Source organism: Podarcis muralis, chromosome 8 (assembly GCF_964188315.1).
Source record: "Podarcis muralis chromosome 8, rPodMur119.hap1.1, whole genome shotgun sequence".
Taxonomy (NCBI): domain Eukaryota; kingdom Metazoa; phylum Chordata; class Lepidosauria; order Squamata; family Lacertidae; genus Podarcis; species Podarcis muralis.
This window is the reverse complement of record NC_135662.1, coordinates 88,680,065-88,704,634: the sequence shown is the minus strand read 5'-3', so window position 1 is coordinate 88,704,634 and position 24,570 is coordinate 88,680,065. Positions and strand designations below refer to the sequence as shown.

The following is a 24,570-nucleotide window of genomic DNA, read 5'->3' as shown; positions in this document are numbered from 1 at the left end:
GTAGTTAAAACCAGGCTCAAGGCGGCTCACATGAAAAGATTTACGTAATTACAAAAGTAGTCATAAACATGAAAAATACACCAAAAAGTACACAAAAACAGTTTCCATAAGATCTAAAAATAAAGATGCAAAAAATAAGTATTAATGACAGCAACAAAACTCCTCAAACAATACCCCAGCCCAAGTGTTTGTTTGGCAGCCTCAGTTTTCGTAGCTGGAGTCAGTCCGAGCCCCCGCCCACCGTATTCAGGGGGAATGGGCCAGTGGTTGCTACTGGTGCTCTGCAGCACTACTGCAAACTGCCACTTGCTTCCACAGGTCAGCTGCTGGTGCACTGCGTGAACTTTGCACCTTTTGTGCCTTCCTACTTTTGCTGGTACACTGTAGTGCAACCCTGTCCCTCCTTTCTCCTCCTGAAATGCAGAGCCTGAATGTGGTACATTTTATTAGCAGCTCAGCGGTTGCTCTAGAGACAGCTCCTGGCTTACAGCGGAATGTTGCCCACTCCCTTTCAGAGGAAGCTACTTGGACTGCTGGGAGCAAAAAGCGCTTTGCAAACCGGGTTCTCAACTGCTCCTACCATGAGTTTTCATGGCTGCGTTTGAGGACCCTTTGCTTTAGTGCCTGGATAACATTGCTGCCACTCTGTTGTTATTTACTTCTCAAACAGTCTTACTTCATGCATCAAACTGCAAAGGAGATGTGTGTGAAAACCACTCTTTTGGGGAGACAGATGATACTTTGTTTTGGAAGAAAGGTGTTCTGATAACAATTAATGGAGAGAGAGGCCGCTTGGGTGGATGTTTTTTTTTTTTTTTAAATAAATATTTTATTAAGGATTTTCTTGTTTTACAGAAGTGTAGTGCCTCGTTTTTTGTTTGTTTTTTTCCTTTAACATTTTTACAAATCCATTTCATTTGTTGAGGCATTAGGGGGAGAAGAAAAAAGAAAGAGAGAAGAAAAGGGGGGGTGGAGAGAGGGAAGATGGATGGGGGTGGGGTCAGGTGGCGGTGTTTCTATTATGTTTAATGTGTGTAGAGTTTGATGTCAGCGTTGTTTGTGTCGTTCAGATGGATGTTTTTAATTTGTGTTTTGGTTTATTACACTGGAGGGAAATTTCCATTGTCTTTTGCCCGGGTCAACTCTGGTTGACCATATTTGAATCTGGTCCTCAAGACAAGCGGTGAGCCACCACAACTTATAACAATAGCTTTGTTAGCCTGCAATGGAACAACTGTTACCTCTGTCCAATACAATTTCAGGTGGGTGGACCCTTCCCCTAAATCTTCTCCAGAAATAATACAGAGTAAATAGATTTGAATGATAATAATAACTTCCATAACAACACTGGAAAAAATACAAGTGGCTGATCCCATGATATTGAAAGAGAGAGTCTACATCAGTGTTGGGATATGGATTCTTTGAGTCACTCAGAAAGCGAAAAGAACTTTGGGAAGCTTGAATTCTTTTTGACCTTTAGGCCATTCCATACTGGCCAGGAAATCTCTATGGGCCACCAAGTATACACTCACCAGGTAGCTTCAGATATGTTCACTGACATGTGTATCTGAAATGTAGTTTTCCAGATTCCTTACCAATTCCACATTCCTTAGCAATAAGCCTAAAAACCAAGTTTCAGGGTCTTCAATGCTTCAGTATGCTGACTATTCAGATCTGCAGCCTAACATAGCCTGAAAGGTCAAGGCAAGTAACAATTGGAATGAAGATCTAATCTATAGTTATATATACCATATTTTTCGCCCTATAGGATGCACTTTTTCCCATCCAAAAATGAAGGGGAAATGTGTGTGCGTCCTATGGGGCGAATGCAGGCTTTCGCTGAAGCCTGGAGAGCGAGAGGCGTCGGTGCGCACCGACGCCTCTCGCTCTCCAGGCTTCAGGAAGCTATCCGCAAGCCTTGCAAGCCCGGCGGGAGGTCCCGCGGGCTCGCAAGGCTTGTGGGCAGCAGCCTGCAGCCCAAAAGCTCAGGGGACAGCGGGGAGGCGCATCGCCGCCACCCCGCTATTCCCCGACCTGGTCTGGAGGCTGGCGGGGGTGGGGAGAAGCAAGCTTGCTTCTCCCCATTGCCAGCCCCACAAGCTCGGGGGCAGCGGGGTAAGCTAGAGGCTAGAGAGGCTGTCCCTGAAGGCAGAAGAGGGAGACGGATCGCTCCGTCTCCCTCTTCTAGCTTGGGGATGGCTGCATAAACCTGGGGGGGGGGGAATAAAAAAAAATTTCCTTGATTTCCCCCCAAAAAAACTAGGTGCGTCCTATGGGCCGGTGCGTCCTATAGGGCGAAAAATGCGGTAATGAATCCAAACACATAGAACCCCTAAAAGCACATATATAGCAGAGCTGCTTGACCTGACAAGCTATCTGACTACAATAGAAATTGCTGTTCTTTCCTAGAAGTCCTGTGCCACAGACTCTGGTATAAAAACAAAGATACAGAATGGCATATTTGGCCAAGCAGATGGCATCCGCCAAGCTGTGGATTAGAGGGGGCTGAAATTCCCTGACTTACCAGCACAAACAACAGCAATTTGCAATCTGCTGTCTCTGCTCTCTTTGCACAACGCTGCTTGGTAAGACCTTTGCTGGCTCAGGTAGAAATGCCATCAGACACAGAACACAAACACAAATAATCATAGTTCATCCGCCCTTTTTGAGGAGAAAAAGGCTTCTGGGAGCACAGAAGTAGCAGGTGGTGAGAGAGTGGTCAACCTTTCTCCTGTTCCAAATCCACCCCCACTGCAGCTTTCCTCCCCACTGGGTTTCAAGTGCAGAAATACTGTGGGGCGGAGGAGGTCTAAGAGCTACAGTTACGTACGTTTGCATTCAGTGTGTAATTTGGCAGTCAGTGGCCAGAACAATGTGACATACTGAATGTACCTCATGAAAGAAATGTGGCAAAGCTTTTTTGAGAAGGCTGATTGTGACACACTTATGTATAAATACCGATTTAAGACATAATTTTGATACGCCATGCCGTTCGCATGGATAAGCCTCACTGAATTTCCTAAAAGAACAGACTCCTACAGAAGAAGTACTCAGGAGGCACACTTTATTAAAGTTTTTCTCTCTGTCAAAAAGTTTAAAAGACACACACACAGAGACACACACTGTTCACAATAAATAAATAACAGGCAAATCAGTCTCATTTAAATTCAATTATTTCCCACAAATTGTACAGCCAGACACACATAGACAATACAATAGGCATATACAGGGCTATGAAAAGAGACACTAGTGACATCACACCAACAGAATCAAAATATAAGCTTACTCTTGAGATTCCAAGTGAAAATGTAAGGGGGAAAAACCTGATTTTATAAAACCAAAGCATACGTTCAATAGCTCACACAAGCAGGACTGCTACAACCTGCACAGAAAAAAACCACCATTCCTCATTCAGTAACAATGACCCTCTTCTTACATGATGCTGATGAAAGAGCTGCTGCAGAGAGTTCCTTCCTCTATCACCAAGGCAGCAGGAAAAGCCTTGTGCCACATGGGAGGAGCCTGTGCTGCAGGCCCTCTCAGAACAACATTGTTCCGGTTTCTGGAAGGCCCCTTCTGCATGGCCTGCATCTTCTCACACTTCCTGGTGGCATGGAAAGGAGTCCACTACCCACACCACCAGAAGAATGTCAGATGGCTCTAACATCATTCTGAGTTTGGAAGGGGTTCCAAGTGCCTCTGGAGCTCAACATGAGGTTACAGACAAGCCCCTGTTCCCTTCCCCAGTTCCAAGTTCAAGAAGTGGCCTGGAGAATGCTGCACTAAGTGTGGCTCCAAAAGAGCAGCGCAACACTCAAGAGCCCCAGGCTCCCTCCAATAATTGAGATTGGGGGAGGGAAGCTATTTTTCCAATGTGCTAGGAGCCTATCCAGAACACAGGACAGCTGCAGGGTCGTCCTCTGCCCCCAATCCTCCAACCCCCCTCCCCCACTACAAGTGGGCTTGCCATTTTCACTGCAAGAAGTAGGTAGAGACACTTGCCATGACAAAAGCATTTGTAGGTGTGTGCCAAGAACCATGTGGAATATCTGATCACTTCCCATTTACATGGGAACCAACCAGACAGATATGGCAGGCACACTTCAGTAACAACAACATAAGAACCAGAAAACCAGAAAAATGTCCTTTACTACCCCCACTTTGAAGCACTTTAGCAATGGAGACAGGTAACATCCCTTTGGTTGTTCCTGAATGCAACATGGTGCAGGTCCGTAACATCTTACTTCTCTGTTCCAAATGCTCTTTCTGTCCCAATTTGTTCGTGTAGGAATTGAGTGCTGTCAGCTAATGAATAGAAAAGGTTGCCAGGAGCTTCTGATGGAGTTTTTCTTCTGTCAAAGCAAGAAGTGGAGTATCACAAGACATGGAGGGAGAGCTGATATTCACCAAACACACAGTATTATTTTATATTGCCATTGCTTTTCCTCACCTTAATAAACAAGGAGACAGCTTCATTTTAAACATCAGTTTGAAAACTGTTAATCTTTTGAAATATTATTTATATATTACTCATTAGCAGGATTTCCCACACTTCTGATACCTGGGGCAAAGTTTTCCTTGATTAAAACTGTACTTTCTAGCAACTGTGATGCTTCCAGGATTCCTGCATGACTGGCAGCTGTCACATGGGCAGCAGCAAGAAATACCTGGTGCTTTCTTACTCGTTCTACCAGGATATCACAACCCATGTACTGGTAGAAAGAGAGGGAACTGAGGATGCACCCAACACAGTAGCTTGATTTTTCATGATTTCAGTCCCTCTCAAAGCACACCAATGTCTAATGGTCCACATTTTGCGTAAAGTGTGCAACCCTGCCAAGCCACACCTCATCCTTAATCCAAGGCATGAACAGCACACAGCCAAACTATCACCGGCTTCTACTTCTTTCCAATCTGAAATTGGCCCATTTATCCCCTCCACTCTTACCTTTTACAAAAGGTTAATTTTCCTATACAAAATTAAACAGAAAAGTATGGGAGACAGAAGTGACAGATTCTCACAGAAGAGTCTGGGATAGAAATAAGAATGATATCTGGAGGGGTAAGAAAGACCAAGGCATGAACAAGAGATTTAGCCATAACAAGTGAGAGGAAACACACAACGAGGAGGCAGAGAGAGGGGCACTAGACAGAGGGGAGGAAATGGTGATCTATAGCTAGATGTTGTCATAGGATACTGAAAATAATTTGCCTTTATGGAGTCCCCCCCACAAAGAAAAGAGTGGAATAGGAATAGAAGAAAACCAAGAAAAGAACCTTGAGGAATCAATCAGAGAAGGGAAAGGCTAAAGAGGAGCTTCGCCCAGTGGGAACAAATCAGTGATCAGACAGGAAGGGGAAGAAACAGTTAAGAATAGTCATGGATATCTACAACACAGATGAAGTCAAGCTGAGGAGGATGACCAACTCTATCAAAGGTAGCCCAGGTAAAGGACCCCTGAATGGTTAAGTCCAGTCAAATTTGACTATGGGGTGTGGCACTCATCTTGCTTCAGGCCAAGGGAGCCGGCGTTTGTCCCACAGACAGCTTTTCCAGGTCATGTGGCCAGCAGGACTAAACCACTTCTGGCACATGGATGAATGCCAGAGTACCAACCTTTGGATTTGCAAATGAAGTTCTTTCACAGATGGTGAATTGGCTGCTGGTTAGCAAAGTAAAACCCGTTCTCAGTTGTGGGTTGTTGTCTTTTAGAATAGGAAAGGTGATGGCATGTTTGCATTCAATAAGGAAAGGGACAGAGAAAAACTGGCTGATGACATAGTGGTTGAAAGGCAATAAAAATGGGGGAGAAGGCAACTGGGAGTCAGGAGGTCAAGGGACATGTGGAGTGGTCAGAGTAGAGTAGCCATCTCATCAGCCTAAGGGGGAAAGGATTAAGGGAGGTGGCATGTGAAAGTGGGTGAAAGAGATTGTGTCAGATAACTTTAATGTTAGTTAAACAGAAACCTGTTCAACATAACAGTGGGGGCCCTTCATTTTATTATCTTATTCCACCCCCCCCCCATTTTCCAAGTAACTGTTACAACTTTTAAATCTCCTTCAACTTCAAAATGAACAAGATGAACTTTAACAGGGAGAAATGTAAAGTATTGCACTTGGGCAAAAAAGAATGAGAGGCACAAATACAAGATGGGGGACACCTGGCTTGAGAGCAGTACATGTGAAAAGGATCTAGGAGTCTTGGTTGACCACAAACTTGACATGAGCCAACAGTGTGACGCGGCAGCTAAAAAAGCCAATGCAATTCTGGGCTGCATCAATAGGAGTATAGCATCTAGATCAAGGGAAGTAATAGTGCCACTGTATTCTGCTCTGGTCAGACCTCACCTGGAGTACTGTGTCCAGTTCTGGGCACCACAGTTCAAGAAGGACACTGACAAACTGGAACGTGTCCAAAGGAGGGCAACCAAAATGGTCAAAGGCCTGGAAACGATGCCTTATGAGGAACGGCTAAGGGAGCTGGGCATGTTTAGCCTGGAGAAGAGGAGGTTAAGGGGTGATATGATAGCCATGTTCAAATATACTTACTTCCTGACAGTAAGAGCTGTTTGACAGTGGAATTTGCTGCCAAGGAGTGTGGTGGAGTCTCCGTCTTTGGAGGTCTTTAAGCAGAGGCTTGACAACCATATGTCAGGAGTGCTCTGATGGTGTTTCCTGCTTGGCAGGGGGTTGGACTCGATGGCCCTTGTGGTCTATTCCAACTCTATGATTCTATGATTCATTCCTCCCAAGTAATCACTTTAAAATGGGACCAATGTCCACTCAAAGTTAATAAAATCCAGCCACAAAAAGCGAGAAGGATTTGTTAGATACTATTTTATGGCATCAAATCTGTGGTTGCTTAGTTTCTGCTCTGAAGAAAAACAAACACAAACCAGGATGCAGATTCTCCAAACAGCTACTACCTTGTTTTGAACCTTCCCTTTTTGGGGAAGGTTTCTGAGTGAGGAGTAGCCTGATCACTTCAGGCACACCTGGATTCCATCAGCTTTCTGGATTCCTGCCAGTCTGGCTTCCAGCCTCTGCATGGCAAAAACAATGTTCCTGTGGCCTTGGCTGACCAACTCCACCTAGAGATGGACTCGGATAATTGCAACCTAAATGATGCATCCTTTGTCACTATTGAGCATGAGCTGCTTGTGGTATGACTGGCCAGTGGGATCACACCCTGCTTATCATAAGGGTTCATTGTTTTCACCTTCTGCCCCAATAAATCTTTTGTGCATCATGATGCATCCCATTCAAAATAGCCTGTTTCATTTCTGGATGACATGCTATGTTAATCTCAAATTAGGAATGCCCAAAGGAGTAGCAACAGTCTTATTTTTATACTACTATTGGCATCACAACTCCCCAAGGAAGCCATAGGTCACATGGAAGTGGTACAAGCCACTGTTGTCTCCATTTGCAAGAGGGGTGACGCTATCAATGTGCAGAAGCCACAGTCTGAGCTACATCCAGATGATCCAGAGACTCTGATTTTTACTTTTCCAGAAAAAGCTGTGCAGCAGTGGGTCAAGAAACCCAACGGAAAAGTTAAACAACAGATTTGCCACGTGACTATCTGTAATGCAAACAGAACTGGTCGTGTGCTAGGGCTGATTTTTGGTTGCCTACCAGCCTTTAGACCTTGTAACAGGTATTATGTGCCAAAAGAGCAAAAGCTAAGCATAAGGAAAGAGGAGGAAGAAATTTTAAGTCATTTGGAAAGAGAATATTAAAAGGACCCAAAGCTTGAAGTGCATGCAAAGAGTGGCAGGAGAGAAATTATCTCAACAGCAGTCGACAAAATTTAGCAGAGACATATCAAACTGACTGAGAGAAGTTACAGATAGGTAGCCGTGTTGGTCTGCCATAGTCAAAACAAAAAAAAATCCTTCCAATATGTGTATCTGAAGAAGTGTGCATGCACACGAAAGCTCATACCAAGAACTAACTTAGTTGGTCTTTAAGGTGCTACTGGAAGGAATTTTTTTTGTTTTGACTGAGAGAAGATAATGGAAGAATGGGAGGCCAGCATGAATAGAGCTGAGTAGGCCAGGAACAGGCTGCCTTCGGTCTTGCATGGTCTAGTCTTCATTATCTGCCATGATCTGTTAACTTGCTTTAAATTCACAAAACAACAATATACACTCAAGTTCTCTTAACTGTTATGGCATAAGTAATTAGTGCTAAGTCATATACAGTTTTGCTTAAAAATGCAAGAAGTTTGCTGGAGAAGTCAACCTAGTCAAGCACTGTTTGTAAGAATCTCAGCAACTAGCAGCTGCCAGTTGGCAAACTAATAGACCAGGGATTGGGAACCTGTTGCCCTCTAGATATTGCCAGACTCCCATCAACTACAGTGAAAGTGGCCAGTGGTCGGGGAGGATGGAAGTTGTAGACCAGCAACACCTGGAGAGCCACAGATCCCACATCTCTGCAGAAGACCAACTTACCCTCTTCTCATCCCTGGATTATATGAGAGTTGATCATGATGTAGCTCAGTGTTTTTAAGCACCAAGGAAATAATTGAAAATATTAGGAACTATGCATTCCTATGAATTCCCCTTCACCCTGAACGGAAGCATGCAAAGAGTGAGTTCAAGATATTAGCTGGGAAACAAGAGTCCATACCTGAACCTGCTTTTCATAGGTTATGGTTCCCTTTCTGAAGACACATCCCCCTCCGCCCCACTGCTTGCACTAGGATCATTTTTACTTCTGGGAACATTTCTCTCTCTGCTTGATTCAGAGGGTGCCTTCATCCGGGTCTTCTCTTTCCTCTGCTGCTGTTTCTCAAGTTTTGCCAGCTGTTTGCAAAGAAAAGCAAAACAAGAAGTTTCATGAATGCACACTAGAGACTGAAGCAGCTCAGCAGCACTGAAAATATTTTGAACAGACCATTGCATTAAAAAAACAGAGAACAAAAAACTTTGGCATTTCTTAGGAAGATTATGCATCAAATCTAATTTTCTGCCGAGAATCACCTACTGCTACGGAAACTTGGGATTTGTGCAAACGAGACATATTTTGTCTTTTAAAAAATGAATTACAAACACTAATTACGGCATGATATAATGAAATTACCATGTAACATGGACATTCATCTTAAGTAACAGGTGTTAACCCTTCCGGCATCTGTTTGAAATATTTGTAAAACTTTATTAGCATTTTTTTAAAAGCAAACTTGAGTCACATCATACTCTTTATATTCCTCAACAATTAAGGGGCCAGTTGTCCTGTGATGTTTCCTTCCTCTGCCCCACCTTTTCAATTTTCTAAAAAGTTATGCTTTACTTACTTAGCTACAAGGGTGCAATTTACTTTTGCTGAAATGAACGCTGAATCTGCCAAACATCTGTGCTGAGGTCCATTTTATCCCCAGAGACTATTCAAAATAGGACAGAGAAAGGAACTTCACATTTTGCCTACATCAGGGTACCAGAGTAAAAGGTTTTCTGTTTTTGTAAAAAATAAATGCAAAAAGGTGTGCAACAATAGACAAGCAAGGAGCTACAGTCAGGTAAGAAGCAAAGAAGTTTAATAGCAGAGACTGGAAGCTTGAGATGACTGTGAAGGGTGTCAGGATACCAATACAGAGACATAAGGAAAGTATGAATTCCCTTCTCTTTTGAGTTCACCTTGTCCTTGAATACATTAAGACATCACCATGCAAAATGATTTCAATTAGTGTAACAGGCAGCTGACATTACTGTGGAGTCATTACACCAAGACATTATTTGCCTATCTATGTTCTCAGTGGACAAATCCACCCCCAGGTGCCCTGTCAAGAAACTAAAAATGATTTAAACTAACTTCAAAATTTACTCCAGTCAAGATGTTCCTGTGAACTGATAACATAAACCCCTACTCAAAGCACAATTTAACTGGCAATGATCACACATAATTAAAATGATGTTATTATCACCTATTTAGCTGCATAACGATGTGTGATGTTTAAAAGCACAACAGACTCATTGACAGTTCAGCACCTCCCTGCTTCCTTATCTCAGGCTGCACCTCCAAAATATGGGTCAGAAATAGTAGAGGATTGATTTCAGTACCGACAATAAGAACAAACGGGATCAGTTTAAGACTTCTATTGCAGAATGGGCATTAAAAATTCAAACTAATATTCCTCTTCTAGGAGCATTAAGTGAGTGTGGTACATTTTCAGTACATGCAGTCCTCCTTGAGGTTCCTCTGCCCCCAGGTATCATCATTTAAGTCTCTTTGTCACAATGAAGCATTTCCAGTTAGATATAAAGTCCTTCAGAAGGACCATGATGAGTTTTTTCTTTCAAATCTATTTCAATTGGTGTGAACTTCACAGGGAAGCAAATTATGTCTTTGAAACACAGTAACACAGTAGAATAGATTAAAAGAATCTCATCAGAATGAGAGAGTTTGGGTTGCTTTGAAAGAGAAAAATTAAAAGAGCCTCCTAAAACATGGAGAATGACTGTTCTTTGTGTACATGGCTCCCTTGGCAACAGTTACCAAGGTAAGGCCCAATCACAGAGAACGTAAATCACATAAGCTTCAATGAGTTCAAAATGTTCATTCAAGATGGATCTCTTTAAAGCAGCAGACCAGCCTCCCCCCCCCCCCCAATCTAATTTCTTTGGGTGGACTTGAAGAGAATTTCCCCGCCATTGAAGGGGCGAGAATGTGTGGGACGATTCAAGCCTAGGCATATTTGTTTGTTTGTTGCATTTATATCCCACCTTTTCCTCCAAGGAACTCTGGGTGATGTACATGCCCCCCCCATTTAATCCCCACAAGAACCCTGTGAGGTAGGTTAGGCTGAGAAGAAGTGACTGCCCAAGGGCGCCCAGTGAACTTGGTGGCTGAGTAGTAGGGATTCAAACCCTGGCCTCCCAGATCCTAGTCCAACACTCCACCCTCTAAACCACACCCTTGCGCTCAGATGTATTGTTCAAGGAGGCTTCCTCCCAAGTATGAATAAGGCTGTGGTGCTGCTTAATGCTCTTAAATCAAGTCAGATGCATTCACTGGATATGAACAATGACTGCCACTGTGTCCACAATTTCACTCACTCTAGCAGCCTGCAATTCCGAGGCTTTGCCACAACATCACACCTTCGCAATATGCTGTAAAATCAATCGTGTGCTCAGTGCCATCATATTAAGTAGTAAAGAAGAAACACTTGGGCTCATTCTCGCATTGCAATGAACCATGGTTAAGGAAACTTAACTGTGGTATATTTGAATTGTTAAACCATAGTTTTCAATTAGCCAAAAAAGCAGAATCAGAAAGCATGAACTAAAACTGAATTATAGTTATTTATTTTATTTCAAACAATTTATATCCCACTTGATTGTAAAACACCTCAAAGTCAAAACACTTTACAAAAAGAACATAGAGCCATTGAAGTGACTTTAGAACAAATCCAACTGCATGAGGACTTCTACTTGCACAACGAGGTTTTTCCCCCCTTTCATCCCAGGAGCTCCCCAAAATTGGCTTGTGGGGAGTGAGAAGAACCTCCAGAAGAGTGCATGGGGGGAGGGAGGGGGGGTCATTCTGTCTGGCAAGCTGCAATTTTCACACTAATGTGACGTTCACCACAGAACAATGTTGAATTCCGCCCAATTACTACAATTTAAATAAAAATACAACTCCCACTCTATTCTGCCTTGGTCAGACCACACCTGGAATGTCCGTGTCTAGTTCTGGGCACCACAATTTAAGAAGGGTGTTGACAAGCTGGGACGCGTGCAGAGGAGGGCAACCAAGATGATCCTTATAAGGAACAATTGAGGGAACTGGTTATGTTCAGCCTGGTAAAGAGGAGGTATGAGAGCCAATTTCAAATATCTAAAGGGCTGTCACATGGAAGATGAAGCCAGCATGTTTTTTCCTGCTCTGGAGGCTAGGACCTGAACCAAAGGCTTCAAGTCACAAGAAATGGGATTCTGACTCAACATCAGGAAGAGCTTTCTGACGGCAAGAGTTGTTCGACGGTGGAACAGACACCCTCAGGAGGTGCTGACTCTCCTTCCTTGGAGGTTTTACAGCAGAGATGGGATGGCCATCTGTCAAGTATGATCTAGTTGAGATTCCTGGATTGCAGGGGGTTGGACTAGATGACCCTTGGGGTTGCTTCCAACTCTACAATTCTGTGACCCCCAACCTCACTGAAAACAGCTACATGCTGCAATTAGCCAACACAAGGCTTGTTTGAAGCCAACTTACATCTGAGGAGGATACTTACAGGTGGAGACAGAGCTAGGACGTAAAGGATTACTCTTTCTTTCCCCAGCTACTACTCCCATCTAGAATTGCCCTTATTGCTGCAATTAAGAGTTGAAAAAAAGCCTTTTTATTGGTTCCAATAATTGGATCCAATTAAAGCTTTTTTCTAGCCTAATTCTGTGATTGTAGAGGGAGGTGCTTTTCCTGGATATTGCCACTGGGGAGGAAGATCAGTGCTACATTCTCCAGGAGAATTTCTCCCCGCATTAGGCTTGAAAAATGATATTTCTCCAAGCCTTATTGCTGGTGAAAGAGCAGTGGTGTGAGTGCATACAAGACTGTGGTGCCCACTAGTTTTTCCAGGTTGCAAATGTATCCATGGGCCCCTAGCAGCAGAGTATCAATATGGATAGCTTGGACCTTACCTTTTAATTGTAATTCAGTAGGTCCTACTGAGGGTGGCAATTACCTGTGCCTATATGGATCACACACCTATGCTAAGAGGCTCCTTGTTGCTCTGTCTTTGTATAGGGCAGATCAGGCCAGCTGGGAACTTTAGATTCACAAACTCCCTCTTCAACCTCACAAACAGATGTCCACTGCCTTTGAAGCAGATCACAAATTACCAGTTCACATCAAACAGCAAGGCATGGTTTCCCCCACACCAGGATAGAAGGAAGAGAATTATTGCATGCAATGGAAGAAGGAGGGGGAGTAGGAGAGCCTGAATGTTCTGAATTGCTTATTCATGCAACTTCAAACCACTGTTTGGTGTTATACTGCTCCTGTATCTGTTTTAATAAAGATTGCATAATGGAAGGCTTGGGTCAGGAATCTTTAGTCCTAAGAAAGCCAATTGGTGTCCCTATATACTATCATCATCTACAATTCTGAAAGGGTCCACTTCTGGCCTTAATACTTACTGATACTAAGCATGTTTACTTGGAAGTAAGTGCCAACAAATTCAACAGAACTAACTGTAGATTTACAGCCTTTGTATGCATATAGTGTTCTTAATTGCTTTGCACACATTATGTCAGTAACCTATACCCAAAGCCCCAACCCCTGTAAGGCAGGCCATTGTTTTCATTTTCATTTTGCCAAGTAACCTTGGGCAAACTACTCAGTGAAACCACAGCTGACCTGAGATTTCAATTGAACTTCCTGGCTCATCTTGCCACACTAAGTCAGTTCTCTTTTACAAGGAATGTAGTCGCTTTCAAAAAGATAGGGGACAATATGCCATTTCAAGAAAATCTGAGTAAAAACGCTCAGCTTGCTTGTGAGACCTGTACATTATTCCCTTATTTGTTCTCTTTTCCTACGGGAAAAGAGTACTGATTTGTGTGCAATGTGTTACAGATATGCAAACAGTATAAGAGGAACATAAAGCAGCAATGAGAAATAAAAATAGAACAAAAAGAAGCATATGGTGACAGAGAGACTTAGGTACAGAGACCACACAAGCATTTCTTTTTACTGCATGTAAAAAAAAAATGAGGTAAAAGTGGGTGAACTAATGAAATGAAACATAATGACACCTGCTGTCTTTGGATCTACTGGATAAATATTTTAATTTCACAAAATATGATTAACAGCTTTGGGAAAGTTTTATAAAATCTGAAGCTGATGAATTGCATCTCTTTTGAAATATATGGCTACATGTCAAATATTTCTGTTCTCAGATGCCCCAAAAGTAGTACTAATAAAAACAAAAGTGGTACTAATTTTTAGAAACAATCCCAATCCACATTGTAGATGTTATGGGCATCCATTAAATACCAGGTCCTTTACTACAACAACTATTACCATTAAACAACAATTTAATAGTTTGATCTTCTCAATTTCTCATGGCATTTTCTTTCCAATTATCTTCACATGCAACTCAGGTTCTATCAAGGGCATTTCACATATGGACCCACTTACAAACATATCATAAACTGTATTGATACATAAGTATGAGTGGGTGGGAATCTATGATTTTCTATATTAGCATATAAAGCAAAAACTGGAAAATGACACCAGTAATATATACACAAGATCACAGTCTTGTTTTTAGAAGAAGATACACGTCAGATGAAGGAAAGCATCAATGTAACTTACCTGCTTAGGGTCAATGGGAGGGGCAGGAGACTCAAGTTCTATAGTCACAGGTCCATCGTTCTGAATATGTACCTGCATATATTCACCAAATTTGCCATCTGAAAAATTAAATTAGAGTTGAGTGGGAAGAAGAGGACATTTACCTAAGAACCACCTTTGGTTTTTATAGTGGCAGTCACTGCATGGTGCACCTGCTTCCAATGCTTCTTAGCTATATATTTAGCCCCATTATAAGCTATATATTTAGCCCATTATAAGACAGGGGTTCTTCCAGGTGGCCTTGATAATGGAGTCAACGGGAGGACAGGTCTGCCTTGACCCAGGCATGGAGCCGGCACCTGGACGTAGACTTTGGCTCACTGCTGAGAACATAGAAGGGAGGCACACTGATGGCTAGAGACTGGCATTTCGCTGCCTGGGACTGTATAAAAAAACAGACTTCAAAGGAAAGGGTCGTTTACCACCTGGATGTGTTGTGGGCATGGGAGCCCAGGCAGCCACCTACCAGCCTAAAGAATCTCCCGCGGTTGGAAGAGTGTGCCAAAGGACCTGTTTTGTAACTATCTTTTCTATATCCTTTTAGCCTAAGATTATAGCAGTTGGGCTGGGTGAAATATTGATATATATAATAATTTATTATTTATACCCCACCGATCTGGCTGGGTTTCCCCAGCCACTCTGGGCGGCTATCTATAATCCAAAATCAATATTAAATCCACATCGTGATAACAGTTTCAAATAAATTGAGCAGGCAAGTCACAGCCTTCAAACTGTGAGGGACAATATCATTGCTGCCTGCCTGCCTGCCTTCCCCTTCAGTTTCCCCTCCAATAGCAGAACACTCCCTCCGCTAGCTTCTCTGTAACAGTGGTGTCTGCCTTCGCAATAACAGCTTCAAATACCTGCCTCCTTCCCTTTCAGTTTCCCCTCCGTCCCTTTTTTAAAAAATTGTGTTTATTTGATTTTACAAATATAAATTTATAACAATGCCAAATACATAGCCATATAAAGAGATTTCTCTGAACCTTGAGACTTCCACCGTCATTTTCAAGTGCATATTATTTCATAATCTATATTTTACATCTATCCATATTGTTCATAGTATTTGTTACATTACAAGTGAGATTAAATCCTGCTAATGTTTTCACCTGCTTACAGTGGTCTCCTAAATAAATTATAATCCCCCCCCCATTCTTTCTTGAAGTTTTTGTCTTCTTGGTCCCTGAGCTTTCCAGTCAGTTTTGACATTTCGGCATAGTCTAACAGCTTGGTTTGCCATTCCTCTCTGATAGGGACTCTTCTTTCCTTATCTGGGCTAGCAACATCCATGCTGCTGTTGCTGCATACATAAAAAGTCTTTTCTGTTCCTTTGGGATGTCAGTACCTACAATTCCTAATAAAAAGGCTTCTGTGTTTTTTTTTAACAAAAGTTATTTGAAACATTTTTTTCAGTTCATTATATATAATTTCCCAGAAAGCCTTTATTGCCTTACATGACCACCACATATGATAAAAGGTACCTTCTTTTTCTTTACATTTTTTGTAGGTATGGGACGCTGTTTGAAAGAGCATTTTCCCCATCCGTAGGGGTGGCAAAGAATTACAGGGATATCCATCTTCTTGCCAATTTTTGCCTGAATACATCCATAGCCCTTGAAACCTTGTCTAATGTAACCATTGATAAAACAGTAAAGTTGCAGGCTGAGGTTTCTTTCCAAGGAAATATTTTTTCACTTACCGGTAGCTTAAGATGCTATGCTGTTAGCCAAGTGACCACTAGGTGGCAGTACAGTTTTCCTTCTGCCAAACTTACAATATTGCTCCTTCAATTAAAAGTTTATGCATTGTATTTATATTTCTCATATACTACTACTCCCCCTTTCTTTTTGACTTTAAGAGCTACAAATCTTTTAACAGTAATAAAAAAAGCTGAAGATGCTGGTGTCTTGGCAAAGATTTTAGTAAGTAAACTAAGAATATAATTCCTCCACAACTTTTTAAAGATTAGTTCTTAATCATAACAGAATCTGAAGTGAATCAGAAGAGTTCCATTTGATGCTTTAGTTTTCAGACTTGACAGTGTACAAAAACTTTTATTTTAACATGTTTATGTCTAAAAGCTTCAATCCACGTATTCAGCAGATCATTATCTCAATTGTAACTACACTGCATTGAATACAAAGTAGGTCACAAGAAGCTGACATTTTAGAAATTGATTTAAACCCTACCAGGCACTGCTCCTTTCTAAAGGAAAAATGGTAAGTGATTATATCTTTGCACTGCCAATCAGGATTTTGAATCATAACATTTTTCTCTATCTACTGATTTATTTCCTCCCATTCAAGCACAAATGCTTCCTATAAAACAGGACAATATTAAACAGAATGGCATGGTGGTAATATGCTACTTCTAAAGAAAGGTATAGAGCATTGTCAAGAGATTAAGTGATGCCTTTTTTATAAGGCAGAAGTCTCCAAAAGGCACAAGAGATCTCAGGGCCAAGCTACATGTTTCATAGAACTGCAGAGTTGGAAATCACCATGAGGGCCATCTAGTCCAACCCCCTGCAATGCAGGAATCGTTTGCCCAACGTGAGGCTTGAAACCTAAACCCTGAGATGAAGAGTCTCGTGCTTTACCGACTGAGCTGTCCCCTTTTCCTAACTATTGAGCAAGGTTTTCTTGTGACTTGAAGCTTTCCCAGCCAACCAACTGCCATTCCAAATCTCCAACTGCTTCTTTTCTAATGAGATGGGGAAGAGATACAGGGATTCTTTCAACATTTGCTTTCCCCCCAATATCTATAAGCAAATTAATTTGGAAGTTAGTTTTTCAGGAACGAAGGGTTGGAGAAAACACTTCCAAAATTGCAAAGACTCTAGTACAAAGATACCTACATAAATTTCCAGATAACTACTTTCATTATGAAATGAAAGACAATACTGTATATGTAAATTCTTTTAATAAATTAATTTATTAACTGCATGGGTCACTTGTTTTTAGTATATCTAAGGCAATATCTTCGCTTTGCTGAGTGATATCCAACTGTTATGTCCCACTTATGCAACAGACTACTGCACACACAAACAGGAATGTCCTTTGCTCTTCTCCATCACAGCAGTCTCCCATGTGCCCCCAGAGGTTGGGGGAACTTCTGATGCAGACTGGGCAACACAGGACTGCTGGAGAGGGAGAGGAAGGTCCATCACAGCCACTGGTGCAAGACTGAATCTTGTCCTGTGTTCCAGTGGGCCTCTGTATAATCTGGGGGCACCATTCTAAACAACACAAAAGCTTCCCTCCATTACCGTTTTAAGACCAAAAGCTTGGACCTGGAAAAATCTTTTTCTCATATTTTAATTTCAGAGAGAGAGAGAGAGAGAGAGAGAGAGAGAGAGAGAGAACATGAAGCCTGAAAGTTTTGAGTAACTTAAAAGTGATTGCAAACATTGGTAGTTCTCATGAAGACAAGAAGAAGATCGAGGTGGGGGGAGGTCATAGCTAAAGCAGGGAATTGCCTCAGGAAACGCATTCTCTGGAGCCAAGCTCATACACACACACCAGTCCTTTACTCTGTGAGGGAGAGGAATTGGGTGCAGATGACATATGTGAAGCTGATGGAAATCAAGCAACAGTCTAGTTACTTTCCTTCAGCCTTACTGCTAGCCCTAGTCAGCTAAGGGTTCATGCCTATGTGTTGCTCTCAGATGCCAGGGTTCCAAGGCAATATTATGGCAGAGCACACACTGAGCTCTCAATTCAAGCAGGCTTGTCATTTCACAAGTTCAGTTTTTCCTGCAACACTTTTCTGACCTCCCCCTCTTGCAATCTGCAGTGACTTGCTTCTGTCTTGTCTCTCCACTCATTTTCCCATCCAGCACATCTACCATATTTTTTGCTCTATAAGACTCACTTTTTGCCTCCTAAAATGTAAGGGGAAATGTGTGTGCGTCTTATGGAGCAAATGCAGGCTGCGCAGCTATCCCAGAAGCCAGGTCAGCAAGAGGGATCACTGTTTTCACTGCGCAGTGATCCCTCTTGTTGTTCTGGCTTCTGAGATTCAGAATATGTTTTTCCTTGTTTTCCTCCTCCAAAAACTAGGTGCGTCTTATGGTCTGGTGCGTCTTAATGGAGTGAAAAATACGGCATATGCAGATACTCTACTTTATTAACAAAGCAATGTTATTCAAGTGTTCCTGTGAATTTTGTTTTAACAGACCAAAAAGGCTACTTGTTTTTGTTTTTGTTCTGGAGCCATTGTACGTTTCCTGGTCCTTATCCACATATTTAAGGAAATAATTATCCCATTAACTGATAGGAAAAGGCAAAATAAAAGTAGCAGCTACCAAAAGGCAAACATGTTTTATTGTATATTTAGATTCTTCACATATTCACCTCGGAGTAAGACTCATTGAACTCCGTGGGACTCACTTCTGAATAGAAATGTATAGGATTGTGCTGTAGGAAGCTTTTCCCATTTATCCAACTCTTTAATTTGGCCTTACCTTTAATGAGCTCTGGCTTGTATGATTTGCGAAGGTGTTCTAGGAAACTGTTGTAGAAAGTCTCTGCTTGATCTGTAGGCATTGCCATATGATAGTCTGGCTTGTTTCCTTTCAGGATACACTGAAGAGTAAACTGGCTGACACAGAGCACTTCGTACTGCTTGTCCATTACACTTTTAGACCAGTGTTTGCCACTTTCATCTTCAAACACACGCAGGTTTAAAATCTTTCTAACCCTAAGTTGAAAACCAAAAGACAAGAAAGGTCTCTGTCTCAAAATAAGATCATTCTTACAATTCCACATAAATATGAAGCAGGGTTGGGGAACCAGAGCCTTAAAATATGGAATAAAGAAAAGATTCATAGACCTTGAAGATTCCCTATTTTGTCATCATATCTAGAAAATTAAAGGTTTATCTGGATCCATTTCAACCTGAGTTCAGGCCTGGTTTCAGAAATGAAATTGGCCTTGGTCGCCTGATGGATGACTTTTATCAAGAGAGTGATGTGGGGGGAGTGTGGCCCGGCTACTCTTACTGCCTAACAGCATTTGGTACCATTGACCATGGCATCGTCCTAGACCAACTGTGCAGAATGGGTTTTGGAATCACTGCATTACAGTGGCTTTGTTCCTACCTGCATGGTTGGGTCCAGAGAGTAGCAGTCAAGGACTGCTCTTCATCCCCCAGCACTTCTACTATGGAGTTTCACAGACATTCTTTCATTCCCAGTAATATTTAACCCCTACATGAGCCACTGTGAGTGGTTATTAGGCTGGAGCATGATGTAATAAATATGCCAATGGCACGCAGTTCTATTTCTCCTTACCAGCTGAACTGGGAATGGCTGTGAAAATCATGGACTAGGTGCTTTAATGCAGGGACTAGCCACAACTGCCTGTTCCGCATGGAGTTGCATTCCTGCTGAAGGAGCAGATATATAGCAAGAGGGTATTCCTGTGTAATTAGAAACCCAAGTGATCTGTGTGACCAGTAGTATCTTTTAATAATAATAATAATAATAATAAATAATAATAATAATAATAATAATAAATAATAATAATAATAATAATAATAATAATAATAATAATAATAATAATATCTTTATTGTCATTGCCCCCTCTCGGGGACAACGAAATTACTTGGCTGCTCCATCCACCCGGGTAGGGCACTCCACACAAAATCAAAACAACTATAAAAACACTAATTAAAACAATACAGTATAATACAGCAAGGAAGATTAGATGGCTTTCAAAGTCCAGGCTTCCCATTCAGGGCCGAGATCGCTCTGGAGAAGAAGCTGTTCTTAAGACGGCTCGTTCTTGTCTTCATCGTCCTGTATCTCCGTCCCGACGGCAGGAGCTCGAAGAGACAGTGACCAGGATGCGATGGATCTTTTACTATGTCCAGTGCCTTCCTATGGCACCTTGTGGCATAAATCTGCTCTAAGGTGGAGAGTGGGCAGCCAACAATGCTCTCTGCTGCCTTAACAACTCTGCACAACCCCAACCTGTCCTGAGTAGTACAGCTTCCGTACCACACACATAAGCCATAAGTGAGCACGCTCTCAATGGCACAGTGATAGAAGGCAAGCAGCAGTTTCTGCGGAAGATGGTTTTTCCTTAGAATTCTCAAAAAGTACAGTCTCTGCTGCGCCTTCTTCACAAGCCCCCTTGTGTTGACACTCCAGGACAGATCCTCTTGTAATTCAATGCCCAAAAATCTGAACGTTGTTACCCTCTCCACACAGACCCAATCAATCAAAAGTGGCTGGACATTGCTCTTCTGTCTCCTGAAGTCCACCACAAGCTCCTTTTTCCCAGCTTCATCCGGTTTGCCAGCTAGTCATATTGGGATAGCCTGGCCATTGTAGTCCATGCATTAGTAAACTGAAGACTAGATTACGGCAATGTGCTCTATGTGGGTTTGCCTTTGGGCCTGGTCCAGAAGCTCCAGGTTATGCAGAATGCAGCAGCTAGATTGATGAGACACAAATAGCTGATAGCATGCACCTCTACTAAAACATCTGCACTGGCTGCACACACGTTACCAGGCCAAATTCAAAGTCATTGTATTAATATACAAAGCTCTGAACAACTTGGGTCCAGGATACCCTAAGGAAGTCTTTCTGAACCTTGGGTCCCCAGGTGCTGTCAGACTACAACTCCCATCGTCCCTAGCTAGCAGGATTAGTGACAAGGGATGGTGGGAGTTGTAGTCCAACAATAGCTAGGGATACAAAGTTGAGAAAGGCTGTTCTAAGGACTGCCTGAGCCCTTATATCCTAGCTCAGTAACTAACATCATCAGGAAGCGTACTGCTAGTTAATTCAGAAGCCTGACTGGCTATTTCATATGAGTGAACAAACAAACAAAATTAGCATTTGTATGCAAAATTGTTAAAAATTAAGTAAAATTTATATAAGCACAATACAAAGGAAAAGTTTTATACTTTAGATTGACTTACATGTGCTCAAGCTCTTTCTGAGTGTCTTCCACTGAGATACCCAGCAGGACACAAATGCCTTGTCCAATGGAGCTTATTTGCTCCCCACCAACTGTAGGGGAATTTTAAAAAATAGGTTAAACTTGCCACATGCAATTATATATCCTAGCAAACTATAGGCAGTTTTAAAAGTTTCTGATTCTAAGAAACCAACTTACTGCCAGTGGTTTGTTGTCCCTTAAGTACTAGTGAAAGACCCATCTAGTCCAGGATCCTGCTCTCACAGTGACTAACGAAATGCTTATAGGAGTCGTGCCAGCCAAACCTGAGCACATCAGCATTCTTCCCAGTTTTGATTCCCAGAACTGCTATTCAGAGCCATACTGCGTCCGACAGTGTAAGTAGAAAACAGTCATTGTGTTCCTCCCCAAGACCCAAAGAACAAGCATACATACACTATTGGAAACACTTATTTTTTTACTTTGCCAAATGGCTATGTGATCTGGCCCAAGATTGGTATGTAATAGTTGCTTTATTTATATCAGCATAGTCCTATGGTTTTAAAATGTTTATAGATGGTATACTGAACAGATATTAATTCTTGTTTTATGTGTTTGGCTTTACAACAATATGTATATACACTGATGAAGGATGTATTTGGAAATGGGTGCTTTATGCTAGCTACTCTGTCTGTTATTTGCTTATCAGCATTTTATGCTGAATATATAATTCACATATATAATTCAATTTATGAATCAGCTTTTTCGTGCACATTCTTGTGGGGTTTTTTGCTTCATTCAATACAGAAGCAGAGTACTCTTACAGCTAAACAAAGGGAGACATTTTATTAATAAAGTTCTCACAGTGCTTAGAATGGCAAGAAAAAATACATCTATCAAAATTCTCCTTCTGCATGAGGTATTTTATGCACAGGATTCATACTTTATCAATCTGGCAACAATACATAGTGCATATTTGTTTATTCTCTTACATTTATACCCTGCCTAACCTAACAGGCTCAAAGCCAATGCTGTGGGTGAACCCCACTGTACAACCAATTAATCAATTTCATGATTATAACTCTTGAATTCATAAGAGGCCTTAGAGACTTTATAGCTTTTTTGTTGTTGGCCTGCTATGTTTTATTTATTTTTAAATTGTCTATAGGCCTAACATTAATATATATGTAGTATGCAGTAAAACATAGCATAAAAACATAATATAAACAAAACTACAACTTATGAGGTCAGTACAGGCATGGGCAAAAAGATAACAGGATCATAAGAGTTGGAAGGGTTTTTTTTTAGTTTGATGCATTTAGTTGTCAATATGCTCAAATGTGTTGTGAGGGCTTGTCCTAAAAGGTGGGGTACACCAGTGCCCCCAGGGTGGGAGCTGGGCCAAGAACCCAAGGGATCCTAAGCCAGTCCAGCTACTGGGCAAATTCTGGCCATTCTGCTGCAAAAGCCTGTAGCTCACACAGCAAAAAAAAAAGGCAGCTTTATTGCCTTTCTCCCAGCTTCAACCATGGCTACAGCTCCACCATTCAGTTCAGGCCCACCAAGCCCAAGCTGGGATTTAAAGATTGCTCCCTTAAGCGTTATGGCACCTTGGGATGCTCCTTACATGACGACTTCTAGGACACTGTCTGCTTAGATGATATGGATGCAACCCTGTGCTTATCAAGTCTCTAACTGCTATCCAGCAGCTTGCCCTATTCACACAAGGAGAAAAACAGGGGGGAAATTGGGAGCGGGTGGGTTGTTATTGGTCTGATTTTGTCTTTTTTTATATATTGTAATTTTATGTTGTGAACCACTCTGAGATCTATGGATGAAGGGCGATATACAAATGCAATTAATTAATTAATTAATTAATTAATTAATTAACTCTTCCATGCCAGCTCCCTGTTGCCAAAGCAATGCAGACACAACCACAGGGATTAAAAGGCACGGCATGTCCTCAAGGAACTTCCTACACTATTAGGAACACAGATGGGAAATGAAATGTAGAGAGCACAGCAGCCCTTTAAGACTAGAGTGGTAAGTGATCCTTGCAACAGCTAAACTAAACATTTTAACATCTGTGGCAGAATAGGAAATTGTTGTCTCTACTAAGGCCCAAATGAAGAAAATTAAACTTCTTATTAACATGGAAAGCTACGTGATACTGAGTCTGATCCTTTAGCTTAGTCTTGCGTTCCTCAGCCTTTCTCAACCTTGGCTGGGGGAGGGGTGCCCAGATGTTGTGGGACTACAACTCCCATCATCCCTGACCACCGGCCCTGCTAGCTAGGGATGATGGGAGTTGTAGTTCAGCAGCATCGGGTGGGGGGGATCCAGTTGAGAAGGGCTTCTCTACCCTGAGTGCCAGCAGCCCTGGAGGGTTCCAGGCAGGGACTCTGCCCCGCTTCCCCACTCCCCCCCCCCCCGGCCAGGCGAATCCTCTTGGCCAGCCTGATTCAGCCGGCAAGCCCGAGGGCGGCTCTGCCCGCGCGGAGACCCGGAGGGGAGCGGGGGACGCGGGGCACCTGTCACGCTGGCCCGGGCGACGCGCTGGATGATGGCCTTCATGGCTCCGGGCCCTCAGGAGAGTCGGCCGGCGGAGCAGGAAGTGGCGTCAGGCCACTTCCGGGAGAGGCAGGAAGCGCCCTTCGCAGAGCCGCGGCGGACTTGGTGCTGCGAGCGACGGCAAAGTGCAGAGGGAGGCAGCCTCGCCAACTTCCGGGTCGCCTCGGACGGAAGGAGCGGACCAAAGGAGACCCGGGAGGCGTCGCCAGGATTCGCCCCTCCGAGCCGTCCTTCCGCCGGCTCAAGAAGAGCCTTTGGATCAGGGACTGCAGGTGGAGATTCCTGCATTGTGTGGGTTGGACTAGATGATCCTTGGGTCCCCTTACAACTCTGTGATTGTATGATATGTTTATGTGTATGTATGAAATATATATACATATATGAAATATTCTTTCTTTTTTTTAATAAGATATTTATTACAGTTTCAACGTTTCACAAAAATAAGAAGAAAAAAGAAAATACAAAGTAAAAACAGTTAAAAACAGATCAGCTTTTCCAAATCTTATCTTTCATTTGCTTGTTTCCCTGACCTCCTCACACCTCCTTTTTTTGTATTCCAGTTCAATTAGTTAATTCTGCAAATCCTTTCCCTCTTTGATTTTGTCTTAATCTTTTATCTTAATATATTATAGCTGTATATTATCACCTGTTAACAAAGCATTTTACATATTCCTTTATAACATTGCTACTAAAAACCGCTTAACTTCAATCCAACATCATTCTAAC

General features: G+C 42.2%; 1 protein-coding gene across 2 annotated transcripts; it reads right to left on the bottom strand.

Moving 5' to 3' along the window:
- Window positions 1-3,047: 3,047 nt before the first annotated feature.
- DTD1 (D-aminoacyl-tRNA deacylase 1) lies at window positions 3,048-23,929 on the bottom strand. Of its 2 annotated transcripts, none has more exons than XM_077933538.1 (6): window positions 23,805-23,929; window positions 21,296-21,386; window positions 18,831-19,066; window positions 14,327-14,424; window positions 8,639-8,814; window positions 3,048-4,352 (listed from the first exon to the last, which is right to left on the bottom strand). In XM_077933538.1, the coding sequence occupies exons 1-5, from the start codon at window positions 23,845-23,847 to the stop codon at window positions 8,659-8,661; spliced, it is 624 nt and encodes a 207-aa protein (XP_077789664.1). In that variant the 5' UTR covers window positions 23,848-23,929; the 3' UTR covers window positions 3,048-4,352; window positions 8,639-8,658. The 2 variants fall into 2 exon arrangements, with proteins under 2 accessions (XP_077789664.1, XP_077789665.1); XM_077933539.1 differs by lacking the exon at window positions 23,805-23,929 and adding an exon at window positions 21,493-21,750.
- Window positions 23,930-24,570: the final 641 nt, after the last annotated feature.